Raw genomic sequence first — 16963 nt, forward strand, 5'->3', positions numbered from 1 at the left:
ATAACAACAATAATAGTAATATCAGAAACTGCACCAGATTTGTCTGGGATTCATTCATGACAGGAATTCATTAATATATTTAGATTTTATTTTTTGCAAAAGTTTTTTTCCTTTCCTGGAAACGAAAATGGGAAATCCATTTTTTAGTCTAAATGAGGTATTACACTGCAGGCAGGCCAGTTTAGCATCCAGACTCTTTCCCTTCAGAGGTGTGTTGTTGGAATCATTGCAGAGTGTTTTGCTGACAGTAAAAAGAAATCATCTTAATGGTTTTATATAGCTTTCCAAAACATATGTATCATTCAGCTTTAATGGTCCCTCCACAGATATATAGCTTGTCTGTTGCACGTGCACTGATCCAGCTGTGCGCCAATAACAAACCAGCTTGGTGAGATCCACTTTTTCCACTTTTCACTGACTCTGTCGTAAAGAGCTCATGGCTGAGAAGATGATGCCATTTCTCAACAATGTTTAAATACTTCCTTTTCTTTTTTTTCATGATTGAGTTTTATTTTGCAGTGCAGTGTCAAACTGTGCTCACTGACAGTGACAGCAGATTTTCTTTTTCACAACCGATTGCCATGGTTTTCACTAGGAAATCACGTCTGCTGCTTGCCACAGTATTTTGTTTTGTTTTTTGGTCTTATCTCCAAATATTTTGAATCTTCTGATAATATAAATAACTGTAGATGGTGTCTTCATGCATGCTCAATCAACCAGATTAGTGAATCCCAAAAGGTTGATTCTGTTCATCTGAACGTAGCATCGTCAGTGGGAGAAACGTTTCGTAACTCATCCAAGTGACTTCTTCAGTCTCAGCTGAGACTGCAACTGACGGAAGAAGTCACTTGGATGAGTTACAAAACGTTTCTCCCACTGACGACGCTACGTTCAGATGAACAGAATCAACCTTTTGGGAACTGTAGATAGTCTTCTTCTACCATCATTTTTCCCTTTAGGTGTCTCCATGGATCATCTGCCGCCATCTCACCCTAAAGCTAGCATTCTCTTAAGACACCCCAACCCTCTGTATGTCTTTTTATTGGAACCTTCTCGATAGATCTCCCTTTTTTCCTCCTGGCTGGCAGCGTCATAGTCACTATCCTTTATCCAATATATGACACAGAATATGTCTGCCTTTATTCTCTCTATCATATCAGCCAGCTCTCTCCCTTTCTCCTAATTCCTACTTTTAAAGTCCCTACTCACCATCTCCACACTCCTGCCTCTCCTTCTGCCCCTGCTGCCTCCTAACACCTTCACCCTGTTGTCTTCCTTTGTCTTTGGCCATCAGTGGCTCCATTTCCACTGGCACCCCACTGGCCAACAGCACCAGAGGTGGTTGTTAATAACCTGGACCCCAACCGATCCGGCGTCTAAATCTTGTTCTTTTTGATCTGGTTGGGGGTGGGGGTTCAAAATTCCCAAATTCTTTGCAATTCTGTCTCAAGAAAAATGATTCAAATTTCTGGAACTTTCTGTATAATATTTTAAATTTAATATGTGAGTTTAAATCATTTGAAAATCTGATTTTGTCGCTATTTTATCCAACAACTTTTGGTTTTACTACTCACAGGGTGTCACATTTATTGGAATCAAGGATTGAAGTAGATTCAAAGATAGACTACAGTTCTTCTGCTTACTATGTTGGTTTGTACCTTTACCCTGAAAATGTGGCACCCACCCCTGATTTGGGATCATAGATTTATATTGAGAAATGGGATGATGGATAAAGTTCACACTGATAATGCTTCACCATATGCATAATACAGTCAGTCGGTGCTCCACAGTCACCCGGCAGTCCTTTCACCCGCGCTCCCACTTAAACCAAGAGACACAGTGTGGTACGAAAGATAGTGGATTTTATTTGTACTTCTTTATTTGTTACAGTGGAGACACAGACACAGTCACAGCAGCAGGAGTGGAAACAGCAGTGAGGGTGAGGTGGGGGGAAAGAAAAATCAAAAACAAAGCTGTTTTGCTTTTGTTTAGCTTTTTTATGCCGCCCATCCAACCACCGTCTATCACCATCTCTTTCTCTATTTACAAGACTTTTAAAATCGTGCTTTCCTAACCTTTCCTTTCGTACCTGTGTTTAAAGAGTGACAAAATAAAAGAGAGGGGTAGGCAAACTATTATAGCGCAGTACTCCCACTCTTTTACTGTGCACTCCTGGCCGGTACAAACAGAAGGAGGGATCCATTAAACACTCTGTGCCCGGTTGAGACTAACAGACCGCCGGGGCCAGACTGCTTGCCTGTTTCAAGCAAGTGACTGTGCATGCACCACAGCACCCAAGAGACGTTTTGACCAACCACACTGAACTGCATATGCATATATATGTAGGTATGATGCATGCACTGTTGGCCTCAACACAGGAGGACAGAATGAGTCATGGGCGAGGAGGGGAGGGAAAAGATGGAGGAAGAAGAGGCAGGGACAGAGATAGAGAGAGTGTTTCGGTGTCACAAGATTATTTTTTATTGAAAATAATCCCATGTTCCCCTGTTGGTACTCACACACAAACACCCCCACAGCCTCCCGTCCTCTCACTGAACATCTCGATAGAGGAGACAAGTCTTTTCGTAAGAAGAAAGAGCCGACCCGGGCGCGAGTGTGTGCGAGGAGGATGTTTCATTGGTGGAGAGGAGGAAGAATTAAGGGTATGGACAAGTGTGGGTTTCAATAGAGGTAAGAGATGTCGAGGATTTATTCCTCCTTCTCCTCTCCGTGTGTGATGACGTAGCAGATGTTCTTGTAGTCAACGTTGCCAGCCACATCAGGGGGGAAGGCAGCCCAGAGGTTCTTCATCTGCAGATGAAGAGGAAATGAAGAAATGCGTTACAGCCTGGCAAAAAACAAGGGCCAAATCGCGCTGCAAGTCCGATGAGCTCACCTCCTCAGCGGTGAACCTGTCGCACTGGGTGGTCAAGAGCTCCTCGAGGCTGGAGAGGGAAAACGCAGGAAATTTAAGATTAAGATGAAAGATTACAGCAGGAAGAGATGGAAGATAAACGCAAATAAGCTTACAATTCCTTCTTGATGCTGCCAGTGCCCTCGGGGTCCAGGACCTTGAAAGCGCTCACGATGACGTCCTCAGGATCAGCACCTATGAAAACAAAGACATAGAAAAAAAATAATAATTCAGAATTATGTTAATCACATAACATTAAGTGTTTAGATAAATAACAACCATCACCTTACAGCACCAAGTATTTCATGAAATAGAATACAAAGGACAACTGATATGTGCCAACACACCCTTCAGCTTCTCGCCGAACATTGTCAGGAACACGGTGAAGTTGATGGGGCCGCTGGCCTCCTTCACCATGGCCTCCAGCTCCTCATTCTTCACATTCAGCTGACCCATGGTGGCCAGCACGTCCCTGAGGTCGTCCTTGCTGATGATGCCATCTCTGTTCTGGTCGATAATTGTGAAAGCCTGGCACAGACCGGGAGATTAGTCAGAGATTAGATCAGAGTTCAGCCAAACTTCAGCTAAAATAACACTTAATTAAAACCAGTGAAAACTGAGATTCTCACATTTCTCACAAGTCCTTATTATCCAGCTTGTTTTTCATGATTATTTGTGCGAGGCACTCTGCCAATGTAAATGTGTAAATGTGGAGCAGTTAGCTCCTTCTCCTTCCACATAGGAGGGCGTATCACCCAATGAAACCAAAGATGGCATTGCAAACCTTTTGGGACTTGGCAGCTGGTCAGCCACTTGTCTTTCTAAGGTGTTAAAATGGCTTGGGAATGTGAGACAAGCCCTTTGCGACATTTAAGGAGAAGGTATTGATTGCAGCTGTCATCCTTTTGCCTTGTGACTAAATCTTATGACCATGTTACCAATGTTCTCTCTGCTTCTGAGGCCTCTTAAGGTCCTGCCAAGCTACTGTTGACATTGTATTGTCTTTCATTTAGATCTGTTACTGAAGAAAACCCCTACAAATGAATCCTGATTTCTATAATCTACTGATAACGACACTATTTACCTTGTTGATCACAGTGCTAAAACCCCCCAAATTCCTTCAGTTTCAACCCTGAGCTCCCCTTCCCCTGTGCACCAGCTGTTGGGCCACATTCCAGTGGAGTCACGGAGCGAGTGTCTCCAAGGAGAATTCCTAAGCTAGCATAGAGCAGAGGTAACTGCTGTCAACAGGAGAGCTGAAATTTACTGTCCTGCCGTGCTGATGAAGGCATTTTTTGCTGTTGTGCCGCTAAAGTGACGAGATCTATATCTTCTGACAGCTCTCTCACGTTACATTCAAGGTCACATGATAGAGTGCTCGGTTACATCACCACCTTAGAAGGTACTGATAGAAAGCTTGAGGTGTGATGAGGAAAAGGTTACCTCCTTGTACTCCTGGATCTGGCTCTGCTCGAACATGGAGAACACGTTGGAGGATCCACCCTCACCCTGCTGCTGCCTCCTCTTGGCTTTCTTGGGTGCCTGTGATATGATGTGAGGTGTAAGAAAAGCCATACATACATGACATGAACTAAAGAAGCAGATCCTGGTTAACTCTCAAAATCATCATATGAAGAAAAATAAATCAATCAAATTTCTTCCTGATAAATTAAGCTTGGATTGGCAGTTTTGCCAGTTGAATCTATCTTTGGGGTAATGACTGAATTTTTCCCCCTCTTAAAAAAAATTATAAACTTTGAAACAATCACCCAATTTAGTGTTGAGTAATGTGTTGAGGACTACAATAATAAGGAATAGGTCCTCCCGAACTTTAGCTCAAGGCAGCAGATAACACTGACACTGGCACTCCTTCTAGTTCACTTCCTGGGATGTTGGTAGTCCAGATAGCAAATATCTTAATGATACGCCCATCTCATCATTTTAATGTAGACAACATCCTAAAGACTTTTTTTAAACCCTATGAAGTGGCCACACTCACCATCTCTCAAGTTTGTGAGGTTGTTGTTGGTCAAGAAGAGAAGCCTACACCAAGCCGATGTGACTGACATGTAGGTATTGAATGCCTGGGGTCTTATATACTAGCCCATAGGGGGCTAACTTTAGCCACACCATCAGGTTTGGCAGGAAAATAGAGCTGGGGTATAGTAAGAAAAAGAGGGAGGAGCAAGGAGGTGGCTGGGGGGATCGGTTTACTGATGATCCAAAATAGGCTGCAGAAGTCTTGGAATGAGGTGAATTCAATGCCAACAGTGACTTTGGTGTCATGTGCGGACTAATATGGACAGACGGGACACGGTAAAGGACAACTGAAACGTCCCCATTTTACTTACTGAGTCTTTGTCGTGGCTATTTCTGTCAACTTTATATATCTATTGTGAGACTTCAAAGCCCAGTGCGTGATGGCAAAGTGTCGCTGCTTTACTGCTTTAATACAGACACAGATGGGACAGTTACCCCGCAATCAGCACGGCCCGCTGCCTTCTATTAATTAATACTCCAGTGCTGCTCAATATCTCAGCTAACATTTCCTGAAGTCATCACCTGTCTAAATGATAGGTTTGATCTGAGGTTTGTGGCCATGGCCAGATCATTAGTGGCCATCAGGGTGTATAAACAGTTGTGAAACCTGAAAACAGTTGGCTGACGGACATTGGTCCAGGTCCAGCAATGACACACGACCACTGGGTCTCTGGAAAAAGTGACCGTGCATCAGTGAGAAATCCAAACAGTCCTTTTAATACTGCCTCAAGTAGCTGGAAATGCTCAGTGGAAAGAATAACATTGAAAGTGTGACTGGGAGGGGAACAAAATAGATCACAGAGGCCACCTTTACAGGGACTAAAGACAAAACAGGTGCTCACACCCAGGATAGTGAATCATTTTCTGTTTTACTGATTCAAGTGTAAGAAAGAAAAAAAAGAAACAGGCAAAATGATGATTGGACTAAATGACCAGCTTTACCGCCACGGGTGCACTAATTTGGGTTCCTCCTCGAGGTTCCCAGTATAGTTGCTTTAGGATAGGAGGACAGTGACCCACCCACTAAACCCCATATATGAGTATCATTGGCTGGCCATCAATCACACAACTGTACAGCTTAGGTATGTATGTATTGGTATCCCACGCTGGCGTGAAGCAATCCAGAGTCTTAGCTGGCTCGTGGGCGTAGCGTTTCACGTGGCAAAATATGACCTAAATTATCTGCAATGTTTTGTAATGATGGAAAACGAAGCGCCCGATTGGCAAGGAGGAGGCAAAAAATGTGTTGTATGTGAAGCCAATAAGCAGCCAGCTCAGCTGTAGGCTCGAAGGTTGAAAAAAGAAGCGATGCAGACACAGAAGGAGAAAGACAGAGCAAAGACCACGAAGACAAGACAGCTGTACAGACTGAAATAGCCCTGCTGCCCTCCTGCCATTCTGTTTCTCAGCCATTTCGACCCCCTTCTAAAATTTAGCGGACTTCACCCTTCTTGGCCCGTGTTGCCCCCCAGCCAACTGTCAGTCCTTTTTTACCCTGTCACTGGTCAAATTGTTTAAATCTGTGAGGCAAAATGGACTCATTAGGTCATCAATAATAATAGAGCCCAAAGGGAAATGTTTCCTCGATCAGACAATTCCTGATTTAAAATGGAAATGTGGCCAACTTTCAGCTACAGATGAACTCAGGCCTTTTTAATGGCTGGCAGATTTATTTCTTATAAACACGCCAGGTATTATCAGCTCTGAAGTAATGAAGCTGTTATTAATAAGCAAATTTTATATCACCGTTTCACAGTTTCTTTCATTCTCTGTCCTCGGTGAAATTTGTTCGGGCATGTTAAGACAGACGTGTCAAACATAAGGCCTGCCAAAGACTCAAATCCAGCCCACTGGAAAGCTTTGTGCGAAGGAAAAACTCTGTTTTTACAATGTGTTCACAGTAAAAAAAAAATCAACAAAAGAAATTTACATTTTCTGTGAATTAACAGAAAATTTCAGTCTAGTTTTAAGCTACCAGGATCCTTTCTGTAATTTAACACATTTATTTCTTACAGTTTAATCCCAAAGAGTCGTGCGGACACATTTCTTTCATTTGCCACAGCAGCATTTCTTTAGTAAATGTGTAGTTAAACATTAAAGGACAGAAAGAACAGTTTTACTGATCCAGCCTCCTTAAAATCAAAATGTGGTGTATGTGGCCCACAGTGTAACACAGGCTTGACATCCATGTCTTAAGAGGAAGGTTTTCACCTGAACTGGTTAGCCATAGTATGTCCAGTATAAAGACAGTAGACTAGCTGGAGCAGATGGAGGTCATATTTCAGGTGAGTGACTTTATAAAAATGCCAACTTAGGAAATAACATCATTGCAGTGACAAACAAAGGTTAATAAAACAGATGATCACAGATCATTTATTGACTAATCTATGAAAAAGTAAAAAAGAAACAGCATGTTTCTGGAAGAAAACAAATATAACTATGTCAACTATATATTACCGACACATTTCTAATCCAGTGCACGTATGCATGATAAAGCTTCTCTATAAGTTAAGGGTTAGAAACAAAGCCAACTTTTATCATTCAAAATCTATCAAGTTTTCTTCCTGAACATTCGCACCGCCGTGTCCTTTCTTTGACCACATGACAATCAGTTCCTTTACTTCCTTTCCATAATCTTCATGCAGCTGGTTAAAGTCGTACTCCCCAATCGTCTGAAATGGATCAAACATAGGCACCGCGTTGGCATTCTTCTTCGATCGCAGTTTGGGTGATTTCTTACTGGCCGTCTTGGATGAAATGGTAAGAGCTTGTAGGTTTGGACAGGAATTCGGGCTGGGTGCTGTTCCCAGCGCAGATGAGGTGCAGGTGTTTGAGGTCACAAAGACGGCAGCAGACTGGATGGCGCTGAAATTTGGCATGACAAAAGGTTTGCTTGGTTTACTGGAGAGTGCACCAACTGCATCTGAAGAAAAAAAACAGTGAAATATAGAAATTAAGGAGCTGAATGCACATGAAGAGAAAGACAAAATCTGCTCATGCTGCATGTGTACGGCAGAGCTCCATCCACTTGCTCAATGACGCTTTAATCTAACCTTTAACTCTACAATCAGTGGGTGATCTATTCCGGCTGTGGGCCCTGGAATACTGAGAATCTCTTACTGATCACTACATGCTCAGAAAATGTACACAAATAAAGAACTGTGTCGTACATGCTAAGCAAACAGGTGCTAATCCAAGTTTTTTCTGTCAGTTTTTCTACATGATAAAAGAAATGCTGCTTTAGGCTCAAACTGTAAGAAATAAATATGTAAAATTAGCTCTGACTGTGTTGTAATTATAAAATGGAAATTTGGGGGAAATAACAGAATGTCTTTTTTTTTCTTTTTACTGTGAACCTGCTGTAAAAACAATTAATGTCTATAGCATACAATAAAAAAACCAAAACAACAACAACCAGGAAATCCATGTTGTTTCACTGTTTATCTGTTTCTTTATTGACAGTAGTGTTACAGGAATGACCGTGGGGGAGGTATTTATCACTTGGAAAAGCTGTAAACTTAAAAAAAAAAAAATACAGTTAAAAGTTTAACATTTAAAGTTGTCCTTCACATTTTCCAAAGATCTCTAGTGGACCAGGTAGGAGTCTTTGGCTGGCCGATTCTGGCCCCTGAGCCTTATGTTTGACACCCCTGAACTAAAGCTTTAGTTGTTTGTTTTTGTAAAACCTCTTTAACTTGATCTTTGTGTCTAGTTTTAGTTTAGTTTTTATTAGTTTCAGTTTTAGTTTTAGTCTTTTTTTGATTATAGCTGTAAGAAGGGCGCGTGTCAGAGGTGGTGGTTGACTCAAAGTGTGTCACAGAATTCTATCACACAGAAACTCTGGATATTTCCTCTATATTTTCATTTTTATTCACAAAATCATTTCAGTTACTTATACTTCTTTTCAAAAATCTAGTTTTTATTTTGGTCCTGTACCTCTCTCTCACACACACACACACACTGATAAATGTATTTTGCCCGAGGATTCTTCAGTGTACAGACTAAAGGAGCTGGAGATCGAACCATCAACCTCCCAGTTGGACGCCCGCTCTAGCACCAAACATAAATCTAGTACGCTTTCTGTTTTAAGAGAGCTTTATGCTCACACCTCATGGTCAGGACATCAGGTCCATAAACGGATTCAATGACTGATATTAACTTAATTACCACTTAAGTCAATTACTACTTAACAGGTGAAACTAACCGTCATTTTAGCCAGTTTTTAAGCAAAACGCCCCCAAATCTGTGAGAGCATTTCAACTTTGTTTTAATGAGACGTGACATGAGATCGATTTTGTGGTGGCTATGAGAAATTTATGACCGATCTTTAGAACAAAGCAGAACGATCAATAACAAATATTAACAATAAAAACTTGGTTGAAATGAACTGTGCTCTCATTACTACTCTGTTAATAGATAAAACATCAGTAGTGATCATAATGATGCGACTGATGCTGCGAGATCATAATATGTGCGTGTACGTGTGTGTGTGTGTGCGTGCGTGTGCGTGCGTGTCTACAGTATGTACCACAGTGTACCAGGTGTCTGATGTAGACAGTGATGCAACGCCTCTCGCAGCTGCCCTCCAGAACAAAGGCTGCTCTCTTTAGCCCCCCCCCCCCCTCTCCCCAGCAAAGATAAACCCGCTCCATCTTTCTGCCCTCACCTCTGTACTTCGACTCCATGTCCACTACAAGCAGGGCCAGGTAGCTGTGGCTGGCTGACAGCAGGGCTTTGATCCAGCTCTCCTGACTGGCCTGGTTCTCCGCGGCAAACTTGTACGTCCGCAGCCCCGGCTCGCTCCACACCAGCGAGAAGGCGAAGTTCTCCTCGGACTCGCACAGCTGGACGGTGCAGCCCTCCAGAACAATCACTCCGACCAGATCCCGGTCGGTCTGCCGGTCTTTGTAGAAGAGGAGGTTCCCCTTCAGCACGAACCAGCGCTTCTGATAGGAAGTCTTGATCTCACCCTGTGTGTGTGTGTGTGTGTGACAGTTGTGTTTTACTGACATGCTGTACAAACGCCTTGTGTACTCAATTTCTTACATAACTGATTTGAGGAAACAGGCAACCCAGTGGGAGGTGAAATGTCACAGAGATTTTGAAAGCTGAACTTAAAAAACAGTTTTAAAAAAATCCCCTCTGAGTTTATTTACTTTAGATGACCTCACTACCCTTTCTGTTTGTTTTTCAAAACAATACGTTAATCAGGTTCCCTGTAAACCTGAGCCAGGGCGTCTTACCTTCTTGTACAGGTACCCTTCCTTATCCACAGGTGAGTTGCAAGATTCAAAATAGGTGAGGACTTTTTCATCAATCTTCATTTCAACATCTCAGTGTGCCCGGAACAAAATCTGCCACGCACACACCACAGATCGAAAGAAAGAAAAAGAAAGACTTTATGTACTTCCTCATGTTATTGCTGTGACTATTTATAATTATGGAGAAGTTATGTTAACGATATTTTAATGACCCATTGTCGCCCAGCGGCCAAATAAGCGCCCCTTTTCCGCGTTTTAAACAAGGAAATGCATTCATATCTCGGCGTTCATACTCAACAATAAGAATGACTGCTTTCTTTTCTACAACAGAAACTTAAATACAGTCGTGTTTCGCTCGTATTCAGCCGAAAACACGGCGATCGCCATGAATAAGACGAGTTTTTTTTAAGTAAGGCGTTTACGCGCGCCTGTAGTAACACAAACTTACTCAACACCAGTCTCCGTTGGCAATACGCCTAAAAGTTGAGAAACGGAGAGGCCGATGAGTTTCTCATATCCACATGGTTCTTGTTTACTCACCTCTGTGAAATGGGAAATGAAGCCGTTCCTCTGTGAGCGTCTGAGTCAATCAATCGCTTCCTGGTAAGGTGAGCGCAGCTTCACGTAAACACTTTAAATAAATGGGCTGGTCCCCGGGTTTTATCACTTAGGCTAGAAACCCTGTCAGTTTACCCAAATCAGTTGTAAATGTGTTATACTTGTAAAATCGGCTCCTTTGATGCAGCTAAAAGCAATTCAAATGCTGAAGTTTGGCACTGCTGTTGTGTAATTCAGCGGTTTCATCTTGCAGAATGGCCCTCTTACAAAACCTGCATTGCTTCACGCTGTTTTTATTTAAAAGTACTTTAAAATTTCATACGAATGAGGATCAAAAATCGACCTTCTTGATTAATGAAAATGGTCTTCTTGATTGGTGAAAACTTGATAACATAAATGCACACAATGAACGATAAACAAAATTATAGTGTTGTGCAAAAGTCTCGAGCCACCCCTGATCCACAGTCAAAGCTCTTTTGTGGATGTTGGATGTTACATTCTCTGTGAAGGTGACCCCACACTGCTCCAGTAATAATGAGGTCCAGGCTCCGGGGAGGCCAATCCACTGTGTTTTTTCCATCCAGGTGCTTCTACTGTGTTGGCAGTGTGCTTGGATCATTGTCATGCTTAAAAGTGAAGCTGTTACCAAGCTGATATTTCCCAAGTGGAATTTTATGGTGGATCAAATCTGTGGGAGTTTTCTGCTTCCATAATTCCATCATATGATTGTTGGGGGTTTCTCCATGTTATTGTAGGGCCTTTACCTTACAATATAATGCAGCTTGGGGTAGCTGTTGTTGTGATTTGTGGAAATGCAGCTCCAGACATGACAGAGCCGCCACCGTGTTTCAGTGACTGTAAAGACTCACTGTTGTGTCTCCCTCCTGACCTTTAGCATTTTAATTCATCACTCCATAAATCCTCTTATGTAAGGAAAGCATTTTCAGATATTGTTTATCTTCTGTGGATAGTTTTGTAAGTCTGCTACTTCCTAATTTCTCCTCCACTTGTCCAGTTTAAGGACACACTGCACACCACACTGTTATGTCAGGGTTTTGGCTAATAGCTCTTTGGGAATGAGCCGGCTGGTACAAAAATGCAATTTTATGCCTGTTAAACTTTTATCTTTGGTAATATTTTATGCCGTTAAAAATATGACGTTTTTAGGCCACTAATAACTACAGACACAATTAAAAACGGATTTTTTGCTAAGTTGTCTGTTATGTGTGGTTCACCCCTTGAATTATGCACATTTTTACACTTTATAGGTCAGTGTTAAGTGGCTTAACAAACAAAGGAAAACATTTCCTGTGAAAATGTCCAAATACAAAGACTGGACTGGAGTGAAAAAGCAGCGAATGTCCAAATAGAAACCTCCAGAAAGCCTGGAGAACTCTTACTCAAGACCATTTAAAAAATGACAAAAAGTCTGACTGCTTGGAAGCAAAACATAAAGAAACGAGAGGTGGTTCAAGACTTTTTTGCAGTACTGTTAACATAATGCATATTCTCTCGTGGCATTTGAATCTCACTTGTGCCAGCACCTGTGGTTTCTCAAACGCTTCTGAGTGAACCGCCGCTTCAGAAAACAATGTTGATGTGCAGATTGCTTTAGGTTATGTGGTCACTGTTGTTTTTAGCAGAAAAACCCTGCTGACACATGCTGTGCAAAAACCCAAGTGGGTGCATGTGATAATTACTTACACAATATACTTGTGGCTGCTGACCAGTCTGCTGAAGAACAGTTTGCTTAAAATGTCACTCACTGAGCCATCGGTAATGGTAATAAATTAGTTTATTGCCTTTGCTTCACAAACCAAGTTTAACTTGCAATACATATGTCCAACCATCAGAAAGCCTTTAATCAGTCTGGAAAGTCGGGTAACTTTAATGACAATCATGCAATTCCGATTTTTAAAAGGTTTCTCTGACATTTACCGAAATGACGACACATTCTGCAGGTGGAAAGAGGTCAACTCGTCGAGTTAACCTCCTTTTCAAACCAACGTTTCACAGGAAACTGTTATAACGGAGTCGGACCTAGAAGACACATCAATATAGCATTTGTAATGCTGGTACCATAGGAGACAAAGAGGCTCCTGCACACCATCTAACTTGCAAGAACATATTTATTTCCTTTTTGTATAGCCAAAACTCTGTGTTTTAAACACTTTGCTGCTTCATTTCTTATTTAGATTATTTCTTACAAGTTTCCATGGGTTACAGGCTGCAAAACCCTAAGATCCACTGAAGCAGTGCAGCATGAGCTAATGAATCACTTACTAATAAGTTACAAATTAATTTTCATTGTGAGTGCCATTAGAGTTCCTCTCTCTTTGTGGGTACAGGCTGTCAGCTGATAGAGTAACTGTTTTTTGTGATTTTAACATGACCTATGAAGCAGTTATTTCAACACCTGGCCGGTATAAAGGCAATATGAAAGGTAGAATTTAAGCTACACAGCATCATCAGCCTCGATCCACCTTGGTGGTTTTTAAACTTCAGAATTACATTTTTTTTCTAATCAAACTGTGTTAAATTTCACTTAAATAAAGGTGAATTTCATCAGTGCAAAAGCATCAGCAAAGTAAATTTACCTGAGTTTTATATCATATATTTCACCTGGTTACCCATCTCCACCACTGCTTCACCTAATTTAAGTGGCCACGAATACCACAGCCTGCTCTACAGCAGCACAACACAGCACAGTACTGTACACTGTACGTAAACACTGCTAACATAGCAGTTTAGCCTGCACTGAACTGTGTAGTATTTTCATACCATTTACATAACACAAAATGATTCCAATTCAAGTTTCACAACTTGAAATAACCGTTCAGCTACAGCAAAACATCCTGCACAGATCTAGCTTCTGATAAAAAAAACAAAAACAGAACAAGAACCATTAACGTAACAATACATGTAAAGCTTTAAATTTCTAGCTTGTCAACTGTCGCTCTCTGAGTTTATAGCTTTTGAAAATAACCTCGTCATCCTCTTATTATTTTTCTCCATCTCTGAGAGTGATCTTATTACAGATTCACTTTTTTCTCTCTGAAAAATAGCAGCTGTATCTTTAGCTTGCATAGCCAAGCTGCACAGACAGTTTGTGTGTTTATTGCTGAGCTCTTTGAAATTACCTGCCACTTTAAACACAGTTACTCCATTTATGCTACAGTACTCTTCCTAAGTTTCTCCATGGCATCAGCTGGAAGGACGCCAGACTGCAGCACATTCATTACTCATTAACCGAAGATGTGGGAATGAAACTTTAACCCCTGCATGTTTCCATGGCACAGAAGCACAATCACAAGCATTTCATCATATTCTTCATAACTTCTGCAATTCTTTGTGGCATGCAGGATAGGAGCTTTTGAGATCTGCATGATCAGAGCTCTCAAGCCGATCAAAGCTTTTGGGCTTCTGCTTGTCCACTCATGGACAAGTCTCAGTTGTTGTGTCCTTGGGCAAGACACTTCACCTACCGCCTACTGGTGATGGCCAGAGGGGCCGATGGTGCGATATGGCAGCCTCGCTTCTGTCAGTCTGCTCCAGGGCAGCTGTGGCTACAACTGTAGCAGCCTCCACCAGTGTGTGAATGTCAGACTGAATGAATAGAGGAACTGTAAAGCGCTTTGAGGGTCTCAAAAAGCACTATATAAATGCAATCCATTATCATTATTATTATTATTTCTTTGACTATCCTACAAATGTCCTCCAAGCCCAACTTCTTCCCGTGATCCAAGAGCAATCTGGTGGCAATTTTCCAGCATGATGGAGCAAAGTCCATCAATAACAATCCCCTATGAGCAAGCACTTGGTGAGAGGAAAGACTTCCTTTTAGCAGGAAGAAACCGCCGGCAGAACCAGGTTCAGGGAGGGGTCATCTATTTGAATCTTATAAAATGCTTATTATTGTTCTTCATAATATCATAGAAACATGTAAAAAAAATGCAAATAATCGAATTTTTTTAAATGAAGCAGCAGTGTTTATGAAACATTTGGGCACAACCCAACTTTTAGAAGTCACATTCCCTCGGACCTTCACAAGACATACATATAAACACATTTTTAGCATACATAAGTTCGATTCGATTTCACAGGCCATACAAATGTATCGCTGGAGATTTACAGACTCTTGTTTCTTTACAAGCTGTTTCAAATGTAGCTCCAATAAAATCTTAACATCTCTCGATCTAAATGAAAAGCTCACATTTATATATAAACCTGCATGCTTTTGTGCCTTTCTTTTTACATTTCTAGCTTTATTCATTACACAGGGTGTATCAAAAGGAATAATCTGTTGTCAAAGTGCTTTAACTGTTCAGTCGTTCACCTGTAATGACTGAAACACTGTTTCTTTAAAAAATACAGCCTTTCCAAATTGGATGACTCTTTTGATACACCCTGTGTAAACCACACTGATGCCCGGTGTTTATTTATATGTCCTGTGTAGCACCTTGAGAACGTAATTAGCTGAAAGGTGACAGAAGCTTCCTGTTTAAGATCCTTCTCTTGAGCACTGACATATATATTCTTGCAAGTTACAACAATGCATGGAAGCCCATCTGCTGCCGTCTGTTATTACAATTTCAACACTCGGTTGAGTTGTGTCACCAAAGTAACACTGCACGGATATGATATACCAGATATATCAGATATAGAGAGTATGCATTTTTTTAAGACTTCCCCTATTTGGTTAAGAGGGTAAAAAACAGACGCCTGGCTTCTCCATGCTTAGCGTGACAAACAAAGGAGCCTTCCAACAGCTCCAGTTAGCAACAATTTAAATACACTGCAACTGTTTCTAAAACTAGGATCACAGGTCAAAAATCAACCTTTAAAAATCTCTAAAAAAGAAACAAAAAACTCTGCTGATTTTATTGATGTGCACTCGACTCAGTGCTGTAATCACTACCGCTGCTCCTGACACGCTTGCTGCAACTGCAGCGTCTCTCCGATGTGGATCCTCTGGTGTCTTTTGAGGTTTTCCCCACGACTGAAGCTCTTTCCACACTGGCTACAGTAGTACGGCTTCTCACCCGTGTGGACCCTTTTGTGTTTTTTCAGGTCTCCCGCCTGACTGAAGCGCCTTCCACACTGGACGCAGCCGTACGGCTTCTCTCCTGTGTGGCAGCGCTGGTGGATTCTCAGGTTCCCGACCCTGCTGAACGTCTTTCCACAGACCACGCACAAGTGGAAGCCGTCTCTCCTGAGGTGCTCCATCCTGATCTGTCTGCCGTCCAAACTGGCCCTGGTGTTCTTTGCTAATCCATGCCTCCTGTGTGCCATGTGATTTGAACGAACAAAAACGAGTCCATAAGGCTCGGCGCTAGCTTGCGGCCTGAGGGTCTCGGTAGAGGTGTGACGAGAGGAGTTGCAGCTTAAATCCATGCAGCCGGTGTACTGAGATTGAAGACATGGTTGTTGTGATGACATGCAGTCTGTGGGCTCTGATTCACTTTTGATAGCAGCCATGTTTAACCCAAACAGTGTGCTGGAGTAAGGGTCTGCGCCGGCGTCCCTGGTTTCAGACGGCATACGCTGCCCCTCTAAGTTGTGCGGTGCATCTGCCAGCTGTACTTTGTGGTGGTCTGTGGACGTTTGCGCCAACTTGGACTCAGCTTGTGTCTGAATACCGCTGTGGCTGTCTTTTTCTTTAGTCTCCTGCTTCAAGACATAGTTGAGCTGGTTGCTGTTTTGCTCTGCGAGAGCAATAACATCCGAGTCATGCTTCTGAATGATGCGCCGATCCTGCTTCGCTGTTGTGTCGCACTCCTCTGCTGATGGCCCACTTGAAGTCAGGACAGCTGTGAAATTTGCAATCATGAATAAGAGACCTTAAGCAGAACAAAAATGTTACATTATCTGTAATAATAAATTCCTCACAAAAATGATATGTGTTCTCATGGGTGCTTTCTTTTGGTATCTTGTCCTGGAGCTCCTGCAGTCTCCTCTTCAGACTCTCGTTCTCTCTCTGTGTCCTGGCTGTTTTCTCCTGGTACTCTGACACCGTCTCCTTCACCACCTCCAGAACCTCCTGCACGGCTTCGGTCAGGAGTCTGGCCACCCGGGCGTTCAAACGCTCAAGTTTAGACATCCTGAAATGAAACACCACTTATGAGAACACATCTGTTTTTATATATTAATTAAGGAGAAATGTATGATAAGCAATACCGTTGACGCTACC

General features: G+C 42.0%; 3 protein-coding genes across 3 annotated transcripts; all 3 read right to left on the reverse strand.

Annotated features, from left to right (window-relative positions):
* Positions 1-1845: 1845 nt before the first annotated feature.
* mylpfb (myosin light chain, phosphorylatable, fast skeletal muscle b) lies at positions 1846-5064 on the reverse strand. Its single transcript, XM_005947436.2, has 6 exons — positions 4914-5064; positions 4358-4456; positions 3262-3442; positions 3031-3109; positions 2897-2945; positions 1846-2811 (listed from the first exon to the last, which is right to left on the reverse strand). Exons 1-6 carry the CDS (start codon positions 4914-4916, stop codon positions 2710-2712), a joined length of 513 nt encoding a protein of 170 aa, XP_005947498.1. The 5' UTR covers positions 4917-5064; the 3' UTR covers positions 1846-2709.
* Positions 5065-5804: 740 nt separating this feature from the next.
* Positions 5805-10308, reverse strand: LOC102296782 (sesquipedalian-1). Its single transcript, XM_005947437.3, has 3 exons — positions 10198-10308; positions 9621-9924; positions 5805-7877 (listed from the first exon to the last, which is right to left on the reverse strand). Exons 1-3 carry the CDS (start codon positions 10276-10278, stop codon positions 7492-7494), a joined length of 771 nt encoding a protein of 256 aa, XP_005947499.1. The 5' UTR covers positions 10279-10308; the 3' UTR covers positions 5805-7491.
* Positions 10309-14753: 4445 nt separating this feature from the next.
* Positions 14754-16873, reverse strand: LOC102297282 (zinc finger and SCAN domain-containing protein 2). The gene is made up of 2 exons (XM_005947439.2): positions 16663-16873; positions 14754-16583 (listed from the first exon to the last, which is right to left on the reverse strand). The coding sequence occupies exons 1-2, from the start codon at positions 16871-16873 to the stop codon at positions 15688-15690; spliced, it is 1107 nt and encodes a 368-aa protein (XP_005947501.1). The 3' UTR covers positions 14754-15687.
* Between the last annotated feature and the right edge of the window lie 90 nt (positions 16874-16963).

Source organism: Haplochromis burtoni, unplaced genomic scaffold (genome assembly GCF_018398535.1).
Source record: "Haplochromis burtoni strain Fernald_Lab_line unplaced genomic scaffold, NCSU_Asbu1 Contig_531, whole genome shotgun sequence".
Taxonomy (NCBI): domain Eukaryota; kingdom Metazoa; phylum Chordata; class Actinopteri; order Cichliformes; family Cichlidae; genus Haplochromis; species Haplochromis burtoni.

Coding starts and splice junctions, on each gene's coding strand:
- mylpfb (XM_005947436.2), bottom strand. Junction 3,110..3,261: donor GTTCGGCGAGAAGCTGAAGG/GTGTGTTGGCAC, acceptor TTGTTTTCATAG/GTGCTGATCCTGAGGACGTC. Junction 2,812..2,896: donor ACAGGTTCACCGCTGAGGAG/GTGAGCTCATCG, acceptor CTTCATCTGCAG/ATGAAGAACCTCTGGGCTGC.
- LOC102296782 (XM_005947437.3), bottom strand. CDS start 10,278: ATGAAGATTGATGAAAAAGTCCTCACCTATTTTGAATCTTGCAACTCA. Junction 9,925..10,197: donor AAGGGTACCTGTACAAGAAG/GTAAGACGCCCT, acceptor ACACACACACAG/GGTGAGATCAAGACTTCCTA. Junction 7,878..9,620: donor CATGGAGTCGAAGTACAGAG/GTGAGGGCAGAA, acceptor TTTTTTCTTCAG/ATGCAGTTGGTGCACTCTCC.
- LOC102297282 (XM_005947439.2), bottom strand. CDS start 16,873: ATGTCTAAACTTGAGCGTTTGAACGCCCGGGTGGCCAGACTCCTGACC. Junction 16,584..16,662: donor TGAGAACACATATCATTTTT/GTGAGGAATTTA, acceptor CAAATTTCACAG/CTGTCCTGACTTCAAGTGGG.